The sequence below is a fragment of the Pinus tabuliformis genome, chromosome 9 (assembly GCF_031772625.1).
Source record: "Pinus tabuliformis cultivar Carrire ecotype Pingquan chromosome 9, CPIR1, whole genome shotgun sequence".
Classification (NCBI taxonomy): domain Eukaryota; kingdom Viridiplantae; phylum Streptophyta; class Pinopsida; order Pinales; family Pinaceae; genus Pinus; species Pinus tabuliformis.
This window is the reverse complement of record NC_142307.1, coordinates 1,515,267,476-1,515,281,630: the sequence shown is the minus strand read 5'-3', so window position 1 is coordinate 1,515,281,630 and position 14,155 is coordinate 1,515,267,476. Positions and strand designations below refer to the sequence as shown.

Genomic DNA, 14,155 nt, shown 5'->3' with positions numbered 1-14,155 from the left:
TGGGGTCTTTGGTAGATTGACTGCACCACCTAGCTCTTTTCGTATGGCCAATACGCCTTAGCTAGAGAACGATGGCAAGTCCTATTTCATACCCTATAGCATCATTAATGCACCTACCTGACACCAGATTGACGTCACCCGGAGAGCCGATCATGGGGATGCATCCATGCATCCACATCTCATCACTCAGCTCCGGCAATGTTCCCGGGCAGCTCCGTAGCTCTGACTCCCATTAATGCACATCGCCTGGATATTTGTTGCGGCAACAGTCCCTCTATTTCAAATTTCAGATTTGAGTTTTGAGCGGGATGCACCTTTGTATACGATACATATACGATTGAATTTTGAAAACCCTCGAAGCTTTGAAATTTGAATTTCAATGCGCGCTCAAATTTTTGGAATGAACTGATGACAGAACCATTGTTGGGTTTCCACCATGGTTTTTGTGTTACATTCGCCCAGCGCTGACGTTTCATGAAGTTTGTGGTGAAAGTATCAAAACGTTTCTGAACGAATGCCTCCGCCTCCTCCTCCTGGTTTGAGGTCCCAATCCCGCCGTGGATGAACGGGGTCGAGGATTGCGTGGAAATTTTGGTCAACACACGCTGGGAGCTGGAGTTTCCGTTCATCGAATACACAGAAAAGGAGATAGAGAAGCCCATCTGGGCAGCAGGGCCTTTTCTGCCCTTCTCCTCTTTCTGGAATCAGTCAAAACCATGTACTGCTATAACGCATGATAACGCCATCCGCAACAGGAAGAGTAGTATTGATGAAGACCGATGTCTGGAATGGTTGAATTCCAAGGCACTTGTATCAGTTCTCTACGTTTCTTTCAGCCGCATAGTCTATCCCTCCGATGAAGAGATGACAGAGATCGCTCTTGGATTGGAAGTTGCCCAGAAGCCATTCATTTGGGTTTTACAGAACCATCGCCGTCCTCCTCCTCCTCATCCTGATCATCGTCCTCATGATCATCAGGTTAGTAATGGCGGAGGAGGAGAGTACGTGCTTCCAGAGGGCTTCGAAGGTCGAATCGAGGGATTGGGTTTGATAATCCGTGGTTGGACGCCTCAGCTGCTCATACTCTCTCATCCCTCCACGAGAGGATTTCTCTCGCACTGTGGATGGAATTCCACTGTCGAAAGCATCATCCAGGGCGTTCCTATCTTGGCATGGCCCACCAGAGGAGATCAGCATTACAATGCCAAAATGCAGGTTAATCACCTCCAGGTTGCTGCCATGATCGACCGGCCAACCCAGGATGGACGGATGAGCAGGAAGGAAATTGGCAATGGAGTGACGTTGTTGATGGATAGTGAGCATGGAGTCCAAATGAGAGAAAGAGCAGCATCTCTTAAACTCAAGTTGGGCTCTAGCTGCCCCTCATCTTCTGAAGCAGTATTAGACATGTTTGTTAATCACCTTTTATCGAATCAGTCTGAAGTTCTTGAAAGGAACATAATTGTGTAGTGCTGAAGTTATCACAATGAAATGAGCGGAGGCCCTAGAATAAAATGCCCAACGTGCAGGTGCAGAAATTGGGAAAACAATGAAATGGGAGGAGGCCATATATTGTTCACCCATTTTACTGATGTAAAGGTTGTGATGTGGGACCTGCACCATAATGCCCAGATGATTTTGCAATGAAGTTTTGGTTGCGAATTCAACTTAAAGAGGCTTTACAATTTCATTATATGACCGAAGAATGTGATATTATGTTTCTCAATTTCATTATTCTACAGAACGATGTGATTTTATTGTGCATCATTCTTGATGTTTAACCTCTACACAATTCTATTTTTCGAAGGCATATCTCTTCCTCGACGTACCCAGCAATATGGTTTCATTCAATCCTATAGATTTTGATTAAATATGCGGTGAAAATGAATTGTATTAGTTTCACTAGTACAAGGATTGATTTGAATTATTCAAATCGATTTATTTCTCTAAACCTCTCAAAAACACTTAAATTGAATTTAGTTATCTATTATTTCTCTAAACCTCTCAAGTGTTCACGTCTTCTGAAGAGGAAGACGCTTTCCCTAATGCCATTCAATTTGAATTTCTATATAAATAAATGTTTTCTTTAGCTGTTTTTGTCCTCTACTCCAATTGTAAATAAAAATAGCAATAGGTATGATAGCAATCAGTTAAACCATAAAAAGAAGTTTCTTATTTTTCAAGTTTTTAATTTAAGTTTAAATTGTTTATAGGGAAGAAAGTATTATAATTATGTTATTGGTCTGATTATCAGTTAAACCATAAAAAAAAGTTTCTTATTTTTTAAGTTTTTATTTAAAGTTTAAATTGTTTATAGGGAAGAAAGTATTATTATTATGTTATTGGTCTGATTTCTCATGAAGTAGGTCGGTAAGCATAGCTAATCTTGTAAATATTTTTTCAGTAAAGTAATGCTAATGCTATTGCCTGAATTATTAAAAAAAACAAAGAAAAAACATTTATGTTGAAGCAACAGTTTATAGGTGTGATGTTTGATAAATTAATATGATGAATTTGTAATGTGCTATACTATTTGCTAATTTTACAAGTTTACATGAAATGAGGGAAGTTGTGGAAATAGTTATGGACTTAGTTGATTTAAATAAGTTTTTATGGTCACTTATAGTTATATAAGGTACTATTGGTACACTAAATTAATAAGTTTTATGGTCACTTATAGTTATATAAAGAACTATTTGTACACTAAATTAATATTGGGGAATGACATAATTTAATAGATTTTCTACTAAATGAGGGAAGTTATGGAGATATTTATAGAGTTGGTTGAAATGATCACCTATAGTTATATAAGGGACTATTTGTAGACTAAATTAATATTAGGGGAATGATATAATTTAATAGATTTTCCCCTTAGAGGGTTTTCTTGATCCCTTTGTTCCTTCATATTTTTTTGTGTAATCTTTTTCATGTTTTTGTTGTGGTCTATTAAAGCCAACAATGGTATTAGAGCATTGGTAAGGAGTAATAGAGGAAGCTGGTGAAAGACTCGAGAGATTGCTATGAACCAAGGGTGTTGTGGATTTAGGGTTTGTAGAAAGAGAACAACATATTTTGCACAAAACCTTCGAAAAAATAAATAAGAAGTCATCACTACCCGCAAGGAAGGTCGTGAATGCAAGAACATGGAAAACCATTGTCCAACATTTGGGCAGTGTGCAAGAGTTGTTTGGAAGTAGTTGTAAACTTTCTTTGGCATTCAACTATGAATGCGAGTGGATAAAGGAGATGTAGTCACCATAGTTAATACTGAAGATCCTAATATTATGAGCTTAATAGCCCTAACCAGGAACAATCATATTGGACGAGTATCCACTATGTGGAACTATGATAAATTGTCCCAAATTATATACTTGTTTCCAGGAAATATGCAAGACTCACCATCGGCATTCAAAACGTAGATAACATTCAACACAATTGGTGCCTCTACAATTCGAAAAGAGGAGTGAGAAATTTTTTTGAAAACAAACTGATCTTCTCCAACACCTTTAAGTATGAATTCAACAATGATTTTGATAAAGATTTAAATGATAAATGCAAAACCATTCAATGGACTTGGCATTAGTTTTGCAATTCATATTTACTGTTTTGTATTTCTTTGTAGTTGTAGCAATAGTCGTATTTGAGTGTTATTTCATTCTCTTTGATTAAAAAATTGTTAGTTTGTTAAAAGCAAATTTGTAAATTAAATGGGAAGGAACTCATAAAAAAGAGGAGGCACTCACAAACAAAGAAGCCATTATTCTTAAATTAAATGGAAAGGAACTCATAAAAAAGAGGAGGCAATCACAGATAAGGGAGCCATTACTCTCTCCTTCACGCTAAAGAAAATAGCAATGGAGAAGTTAGATGAGAGAAAAATTGGAAAGAATGAAAGAAAAAGAAACAAAAGAAGAATGAAATAAGCAATTTTCACAAGTCATTTTTAGAATTTGGTAATGTTTTAAATGTTGTTGAAAAAAATTATGGGACTCTATATCGAAGAGAGTAATGTATTATACATTTCAAGACTTGTAGTGAAATGCAGAGTTTTTTCATTGTTTATGTGGATTCCTCTTATGGATATTTTATAATATATAATTTGTTTTAAATTATTTTCTAAGAGTGGTTTAAATAAGGAGTCCTCATAAAGTAGAGTTAAAGTTGACAAGTCCAATCAAATTTAGACTGAATTAAAGTCAAGTGAAAATTAAAGTTATTGATTTATTTTATTGAAAAGAGAAAAGAAGAGGGTTGCATGATTGATTATACCCAACATTCCAAAGAGTTGGTCCAAGCTGTAAAGTCTAGCCATAATAAAGTGGATTTCCCTAGGTATTTCGTAAGAACCGTTGATTCAAGCCTACATGCATTATTGTGGTAGCACATGTAATTATGTAGCATGTATGCTCTTATGCATAGAGAGGATGCAACATCAAGTTGTGGAATGAACCACTAAGTAGTTATGAAGGTGGAAAGTGTACTTGTATGCTATCTTTATGTGCAATAAAAGAACTTGAGTCTTGACTAAGGAATGAATGTCAGATGGAGTAATATTATAATGTGAGAAGGTTGGGATCAAATTATGATTAAGAAATTTTAACATGTTGATGAGCCATGTGGGTGAAAAGGATTCTTAGAGAATTGGTGAGTACATTAGATGTCACTCATGTATCTTAGTAGATTGAATTCTTTTTTATTGACATCAATGATCAATTGTTTGCAGGAAGAAGCAGAAAGCTCATGTAATAATCAATTTAATGTAATGATTGTAGTGAAACATATAGATGAAGAATTAAGAAGAAGATGCAATTCCAAATGAATGAAAAATTTGTTACAAGTGTAAATGAAAGAAGAAGACTTCATGAATGAAGTATCCAACGAAGAATGATGAAAAAATGGATGAATCCATGAAAATAGAAGATGATAGCCAAAGAAGACTAATGAAGAGACATGAAGAAGCAGATGACATGACAAAATAAGATGATAGTTAAATAAAGAAAATGAATGATGAAGTGTAGTAGAAAAAGTAATGATAGGATGAAAGAAGATGATGACAAATATAATGATGTAGTAACAAAAGGAATGTCATGGGAAAATGAATGATCAAGACATAAAGAAGAAAGAAAGATGGTGAACATGTGTGAATGAAGAAGAAACTAGTGAAGCTGTATGTTCATGAAAAGAAGTGTATCCATGAAAATTTAATCTCTAAAAAGCTTAATGGTTCCTAATGTTTTTGGATCATGGAAAGAAAATACGGAAACTGGGCATATACGGAAGATGTGTGCATATACAAAAACTGCGCATATACGGAAACTGGGCATATACGGAAGATGTGCGCATATACGGAAACTGGGCATATACGGAAGATGTGCGCATATACGGAAACTGGGCATATACGGAAGATGTGCGCATATACGGAAACTGGGCATATACGGAAAAAGACCGTGTATGCCAATAATTGAACTTGAATACCTGGTATATAGTACTCATAAACTTACAAAATTCATAAACCAAAGTCTGTAACCTTGCACCAGAACGACCTAGAAAACACTATAGGAGTCAACTGTGCAGTGAGGGAGAACGTCTTACACTGGTTTATCTCAATGCTTAGTAATTCACACATCTTCCGTATATGCACACATCTTCCGTATATTCACAGTTTCCGTATATGCACACATCTTCCGTATATGCCCAGTTTCTGTATATGCGCACATCTTCCGTATATGCGCACATCTTCCGTATATGCCTAGTTTCCGTATATGCGCACATCTTCCGTATATGCCCAGTTTCCGTATATGCGCACATCTTCTGTATATGCCCAGTTTCCGTATATGCGCACATCTTCCGTATATGCCCAGTTTCCGTATATGCGCAGTTTCCGTATATTGTAGTGAAACATATAGATGAAGAATTAAGAAGAAGATGCAATTCCAAATGAATGAAAAATTTGTTACAAGTGTAAATGAAAGAAGAATACTTCATGAATGAAGTATCCAACGAAGAATGATGAAAAAATGGATGAATCCATGAAAATAGAAGATGATAGCCAAAGAAGACTAATGAAGAGACATGAAGAAGCAGATGACATGACAAAATAAGATGATAGTTAAATAAAAAAAATGAATGATGAAGTGTAGTAGAAAATGTAATGATAGGATGAAAGAAGATGATGACAAATATAATGATGTAGTAACAAAAGGAATGTCATGGGAAAATGAATGATCAAGACATAAAGAAGAAAGAAAGATGGTGAACATGTGTGAATGAAGAAGAAACTAGTGAAGCTGTATGTTCATGAAAAGAAGTGTATCCATGAAAATTTAATCTCTAAAAAGCTTAATGGTTCCTAATGTTTTTGGATCATGGAAAGAAAATACGGAAACTGGGCATATACGGAAGATGTGTGCATATACAAAAACTGCGCATATACGGAAACTGGGCATATACGGAAGATGTGCGCATATACGGAAACTGGGCATATACGGAAGATGTGCGCATATACGGAAACTGGGCATATACGGAAGATGTGCGCATATACGGAAACTGGGCATATACGGAAAAAGACCGTGTATGCCCATAATTGAACTTGAATACCTGGTATATAGTACTCATAAACTTACAAAACTCATAAACCAAAGTCTGTAATCTTGCACCAGAACGACCTAGAAAACACTATAAGAGTCAACTGTGCAGTGAGGGAGAACGTCTTACACTGGTTTATCTCAATGCTTAGTAATTCACACATCTTCCGTATATGCACACATCTTCCGTATATGCCCAGTTTCCGTATATGCGCACATCTTCCGTATATGCGCACATCTTCCGTATATGCCTAGTTTCCGTATATGCGCACATCTTCCGTATATGCCCAGTTTCCGTATATGCGCACATCTTCCGTATATGCCCAGTTTCCGTATATGCACACATCTTCCATATATGCCCAGTTTCCGTATATGCGCACATCTTCCGTATATGCACAATTTCCGTATATGCGCACATCTTCCGTATATGCCCAGTTTCCGTATATGCGCACATCTTCCGTATATGCCCAGTTTCCGTATATGCGCACATCTTCCGTATATGCCCAGTTTCCGTATATGCGCACATCTTCCGTATATGCCCAGTTTCCGTATATGCACACATCTTTCGTATATGCGCACATCTTCCGTATATGCCCAGTTTCCGTATATGCGCACATCTTCCGTATATGCGCACATCTTTCGTATATGCCCACATCTTCCGTATATGCGTACATCTTCCGTATATGCCCAGTTTCCGTATATGTGCACATCTTCCGTATATGCCCAGTTTCCGTATATGCGCACATCTTCCGTATATGCCCAGTTTCCGTATATGCGCACATCTTCCGTATATGCCCAGTTTCTGTATATGCGCACATCTTCCGTATATGCCTAGTTTCCGTATATGCGCAGTTTTTGTATATGCACACATCTTCCGTATATGCCCAGTTTCCGTATTTTCTTTCCATGATCCAAAAACATTAGGAACCATTAAGCTTTTTAGAGATTAAATTTTCATGGATACACTTCTTTTCATGAACATACAGCTTCACTAGTTTCTTCTTCATTCACACATGTTCACCATCTTTCTTTCTTCTTTATGTCTTGATCATTCATTTTCCCATGACATTCCTTTTGTTACTACATCATTATATTTGTCATCATCTTCTTTCATCCTATCATTACTTTTTCTACTACACTTCATCATTCATTTTCTTTATTTAACTATCATCTTATTTTGTCATGTCATCTGCTTCTTCATGTCTCTTCATTAGTCTTCTTTGGCTATCATCTTCTATTTTCATGGATTCATCCATTTTTTCATCATTCTTCGTTGGATACTTCATTCATGAAGTCTTCTTCTTTCATTTACACTTGTAACAAATTTTTCATTCATTTGGAATTGCATCTTCTTCTTAATTCTTCATCTATATGTTTCACTACAATCATTACATTAAATTGATTATTACATGAGCCTTCTGCTTCTTCCCGCAAAAAATTGATCATTGATGTCAATAAAAAAGAATTCAATCTACTAAGATACATGAGTGACATCTAATGTACTCACCAATTCTCTAAGAATCCTTTTCACCCACATGGCTCATCAACATGTTAAAATTTCTTAATCATAATTTGATCCCAACCTTCTCACATTATAATATTACTCCATCTGACATTCATTCCTTAGTCAAGACTCAAGTTCTTTTATTGCACATAAAGATAGCATACAAGTACACTTTCCACCTTCATAACTAGTTAGTGGTTCATTCCACAACTTGATGTTGCATCCTCTCTATGCATAAGAGCATACATGCTACATAATTACATGTGCTACCACAATAATGCATGTAGGCTTGAATCAACGGTTCTTACGAAATACCTAGGGAAATCCACTTTATTATGGCTAGACTTTTACAGCTTGGACCAACTCTTTGGAATGTTGGGTATAATCAATCATGCAACCCTCTTCTTTTCTCTTTTCAATAAAATAAATCAATAACTTTAATATTCACTTGACTTTAATTCAGTCTAAATTTGATTGGACTTGTCAACTTTAACTCTACTTTATGAGGACTCCTTATTTAAACCACTCTTAGAAAATAATTTAAAACAAATTATATATTATAAAATATCCATAAGAGGAATCCACATAAACCATGAAAAAACTCTGCATTTCACTACAAGTCTTGAAATGTATAATACATTACTCTCTTCGATATAGAGTCCCATAATTTTTTTCAACAACATTTAAAACATTACCAAATTCTAAAAATGACTTGTGAAAATTGCTTATTTCATTCTTCTTTTGTTTCTTTTTCTTTCATTCTTTCCAATTTTTCTCTCATCTAACTTCTCCATTGCTATTTTCTTTAGCGTGAAGGAGAGAGTGATGGCTCCCTTATCTGTGATTGCCTCCTCTTTTTTATGAGTTCCTTTCCATTTAATTTAAGAATAATGGCTTCTTTATTTGTGAGTGCCTCCTCTTTTTTATGAGTTCCTTCCCATTTAATTTACAAATATGCTTTTAACAAACTAACAATTTTTTAATCAAAGAGAATGAAATAACACTCAAATACGACTATTGCTACAACTACAAAGAAATACAAAACAATAAATATGAATTGCAAAACTAATGCCAAGTCCATTGAATGGTTTTGCATTTATCATTTAAATCTTTATCAAAATCATTGTTGAATTCATACTTAAAGGTGTTGGAGAAGATCAGTTTGTTTTCAAAATTTTTTCTCACTCCTCTTTTCGAATTGTAGAGGCACTAATTGTGTTGAATGTTATCTACGTTTTGAATGCCGATGGTGAGTCTTGCATATTTCCTGGAAACAAGTATATAATTTGGGACAATTGATCATAGTTCCACATAGTGGATACTCGTCCAATATGATTGTTCCTGGTTAGGGCTATTAAGCTCATAATATTAGGATCTTCAGTATTAACTATGGTGACTACATCTCCTTAATCCACTCGCATTCATAGTTGAATGCCAAAGAAAGTTTACAACTACTTCCAAACAACTCTTGCACACTGCCCAAATGTTGGACAATGGTTTTCCATGTTCTTGCATTCACGACCTTCCTTGCGGGTAGTGATGAATTCTTATTTATTTTTTCAAAGGTTTTGTGCAAAATATGTTCTCTTTCTACAAACCCTCAATCCACAACACCCTTGGTTCATAGCAATCTCTCGAGTCTTTCACCAGCTTCCTCTATTACTCCTTACCAATGCTCTAATACTATTGTTGGCTTTAATAGCCCACAACAAAAACATGAAAAAGATTACACAAAAAAATATGAAGGAACAAAGGGATCAAGAAAACCCTCTAAGGGGAAAATCTATTAAATTATATCATTCCCCTAATATTAATTTAGTCTACAAATAGTCCCTTATATAACTATAGGTGATCATTTCAACCAACTCTATACATATCTCCATAACTTCCCTCATTTAGTAGAAAATCTATTAAATTATGTCATTCCCCAATATTAATTTAGTGTACAAATAGTTCTTTTTATAACTATAAGTGACCATAAAACTTATTAATTTAGTGTACCAATAGTACCTTATATAACTATAAGTGACCATAAAAACTTATTTAAATCAACTAAGTCCATAACTATTTCCACAACTTCCCTCATTTCATGTAAACTTGTAAAATTAGCAAATAGTATAGCACATTACAAATTCATCATATTAATTTATCAAACATCACACCTATAAACTGTTGCTTCAACATAAATGTTTTTTCTTTGTTTTTTTTAATAATTCAGGCAATAGCATTAGCATTACTTTACTGAATTTTTTTTTACAAGATTAGCTATGCTTACCGACCTACTTCATGAGAAATCAGACCAATAACATAATAATAATACTTTCTTCCCTATAAACAATTTAAACTTTAAATAAAAAATTAAAAAATAAGAAACTTTTTTTTATGGTTTAACTGATAATCAGACCAATAACATAATAATAATACTTTCTTCCCTATAAACAATTTAAACTTAAATTAAAAACTTGAAAAATAAGAAACTTCTTTTTATGGTTTAACTGATTGCTAGCATACCTATTGCTATTTTTATTTACAATTGGAGTAGAGGACAAAAACAGCTAAAGAAAACATTTATTTATATATAAATTCAAATTGAATGGCATTAGGGAAAGCGTCTTCCTCTTCAGAAGACGTGAACACTTGAGAGGTTTAGAGAAATAATAGATAACTAAATTCAATTTAAGTGTTTTTGAGAGGTTTAGAGAAATAAATCGATTTGAATAATTCAAATCAATCCTTGTACTAGTGAAACTAATACAATTCATTTTCACCGCATATTTAATCAAAATCTATAGGATTGAATGAAACCATATTGCTGGGTACGTCGAGGAAGAGATATGCCTTCGAGAAATAGAATTGTGTAGAGGTTAAACGTCAAGAATGATGCACAATAAAATCACATCGTTCTGTAGAATAATGAAATTGAGAAACATGATATCACATTCTTCGGTCATATAATGAAATTGTAAAGCCTCTTTAAGTTGAATTCGCAACCAAAACTTCATTGCAAAATCATCTGGGCATTATGATGCAGGTCCCACATCACAACCTTTACATCAGTAAAATGGGTGAACAATATATGGCCTCCTCCCATTTCATTGTTTTCCCAATTTCTGCACCTGCACGTTGGGCATTTTATTCTAGGGCCTCCGCTCATTTCATTGTGATAACTTCAGCACTACACAATTATGTTCCTTTCAAGAACTTCAGACTGATTCGATAAAGGTTGATTAACAAACGTGTCTAATACTGCTTCAGAAGATGAGGGGCAACTAGAGCCCAACTTGAGTTTAAGAGACGCTGCTCTTTCTCTCATTTGGACTCCATGCTCGCTATCCATCAAAAACGTCACTCCATTGCCAATTTCCTTCCTGCTCATCCGTCCATCCTGGGTTGGCCGGTCGATCATGGCAGCAACCTGGAGGTGATTAACTTGCATTTTGGCATTGTAATGCTGATCTCCTCTGGTGGGCCATGCCAAGATAGGAACGCCCTGGATGATGCTTTCGACAGTGGAATTCCATCCACAGTGTGAGAGAAATCCTCCCGTGGAGGGATGAGAGAGTATGAGCAGCTGAGGTGCCCAACCACGGATTATCAAACCCAATCCCTCGATTCGACCTTCGAAGCCCTCTGGAAGCACGTACTCTCCTCCTCCGCCATTACTAACCTGATGATCATGAGGACGATGATCAGGATGAGGAGGAGGAGGACGGCGATGGTTCTGTAAAACCCAAATGAATGGCTTCTGGGCAGCTTCCAATCCAAGAGCGAGCTCTGTCATCTCTTCATTGGAGGGACAGACTATGCGGCCGAAAGAAACGTAGAGAACTGATACAAGCACCTTGGAATTCAACCATTCCAGACATCGGTCTTCATCGATACTGCTCTTCCTGTTGCGGATGGCGCTATCATGCGTTATAGCAGTACATGGTTCTGACTGATTCCAGAAAGAGGAGAAGGGCAGAAAAGGCCCTGCTGCCGAGATGGGCTTCTCTATCTCCTTTTCTGTGTATTCGATGAACGGAAACTCCAGCTCCTAGCGTGTGTTGACCAAAATTTCCACGCAGTCCTCGACCCCATTCATCCACGGCGGGGATTGGGACCTCAAACCAGGAGGAGGAGGCGGAGGCATTCGTTCAGAAACGTTTTGATACTTTCACCACAAACTTCATGAAACGTCAGCGCTGGGCGAATGTAACACAAAAACCATGGTGGAAACCCAACAATGGTTCTATCATCAGTTCATTCCAAAAATTTGAGTGCGCATTGAAATTCAAATTTCAAAGTTTGGAGGGTTTTCAAAATTCAATCGTATATGTATCGTATACAAAGGTGCATCCTGCTCAAAACTCAAATCTGAAATTTGAAATAGAGGGACTGTTGCCGCAACAAATATCCAGGCGATGTGCATTAATGGGAGTCAGAGCTACGGAGTTGCTCGGGAACATTGCCGGAGTTGAGTGATGAGATGTGGATGCATGGATGCATCCCCATGATCGGCTCTCCAGGTGACGTCAATCTGGTGTGAGGTAGGTGCATTAATGATGCTATAGGGTATGAAATAGGACTTGCCGAGAACGACCAGAGCGCTTCGGTTGGGATACAGCAAGAAAAATATGATGGTGGAGATTAGAAAGGAGGTAACCAACTAGAGGAAAGTTCCCTTTTCAGTTCATTTGCCTTTCTTAATTTTTCCTGTCGTCGACATGGTTGAACTCTTAGCCATCAGGAATTTTGGTTTTTTTTGGCTTCCATCTGGTATGAACCTTTTGTCCGCGTAGCCAAATTTGCATCCGAAGAGAGGTTAAGTTCTGTCAGTCTGCCCTAGTTATTTTTAACTATTGCAATGCCTCTGTTTTTAGGTAATGTACTAGTTAGCCACTTACACCCAGTAAGACACTGTTTTGAGATTCTTGTTCAATTTTTCAAGGCGATTACTAGTTTTTCCAAAGTTTTTTTTTAAATTTTTTGCCTTCGCCCTTTGTTATTATTTCTTATACTGGTGATTTAATCCTATTTTATTTCATCCTTTATTTCATCCTTCTTCATCTCTGTATCTGTTCATATTTGGTTTTCTCAATATTGTGATTTCATTCTAGGTTTTAGGTTCTGGAGAGAAGTATGGTGTAACTTTCTTCATGACATTCAACGTATCACCTATAGGTACTCTTTGTCAACTTACTCTGGCTCTTTATTTTCATTCCTTTCCAAATTCATGATATTTCAATTTCAAGCTCTTTCTTCATAATTTTATGCTATGCCATTTCTGGCTTGGCGTAAAGCATGATAGATTTCTTAATTTCCTGAAACTTTTCTTTTTCTTAACCCCTTCTTCAGGGTATCAAAACTTGACTTCGAAATTTTTGTTCCATGGTTTTTTTCTTTTTATTACTGGGTTTTGTTTTTATTTTTTCAGCTCAATATGTCTATTGTGCACAGACTCATTTGAACTAATTACTTGTATAATCTTGATGTTGCACGACTTATTAATTGCTTAAGGTTTTACTTCTGAACGATGACTCGTGCAGAGTCTAGCTATGGCTTATCGAGGGCCTATTCCATATTAAGTATACTATGGTTATTGAATTGAGACTTCTGTGATCCATATCAAATTTTTGAAGAATTCTTTGGCGAAAATCACATGGAAAAATTTTTGTCGACGGGTTTCGAACCAACCAGTGTGGTTCATAGTCAGGACAAGTTGAATGAGCAGATCTGGTTATGCACTTTAAATAGATAGGGCAGAATATCCACTGACTCAGATTACTCGATAAGGTAACAGTTAAAAAGACAACAGCTAGATTTGACCTCATAACGGCTAGTTTGACCATGATAAGAGGTATTATATTAATTTATATTATTTATTTATATAAAAGAAATTTCAGTTATTAATATAGAATAAATTAATATAATAAGTAAATCATAAAATAAATTAATTACAAATCAATTAATTTTAAATATATTAATAAACCTAAATTAATTTAAAAACTGTTAGAAACGTATACTAGAATATGTAAAATTAGTAAATCATTAAATAATAATAAATAAATAATTTCAAATATATTAA

At 35.7% G+C, this 14,155-nt stretch overlaps 1 protein-coding gene and 1 pseudogene across 1 annotated transcript; one reads left to right on the top strand and one right to left on the bottom strand.

The window, feature by feature from the left end:
• Positions 1 to 561: 561 nt before the first annotated feature.
• On the top strand, positions 562 to 1,470 carry LOC149154351 (zeatin O-glucosyltransferase-like). Its single transcript, XM_089444122.1, has one exon. It carries the CDS (start codon positions 562 to 564, stop codon positions 1,468 to 1,470), a length of 909 nt encoding a protein of 302 aa, XP_089300248.1.
• Positions 1,471 to 11,263: 9,793 nt separating this feature from the next.
• LOC149154350 (UDP-glucosyl transferase 73M2-like) lies at positions 11,264 to 12,220 on the bottom strand (annotated as a pseudogene).
• Positions 12,221 to 14,155: the final 1,935 nt, after the last annotated feature.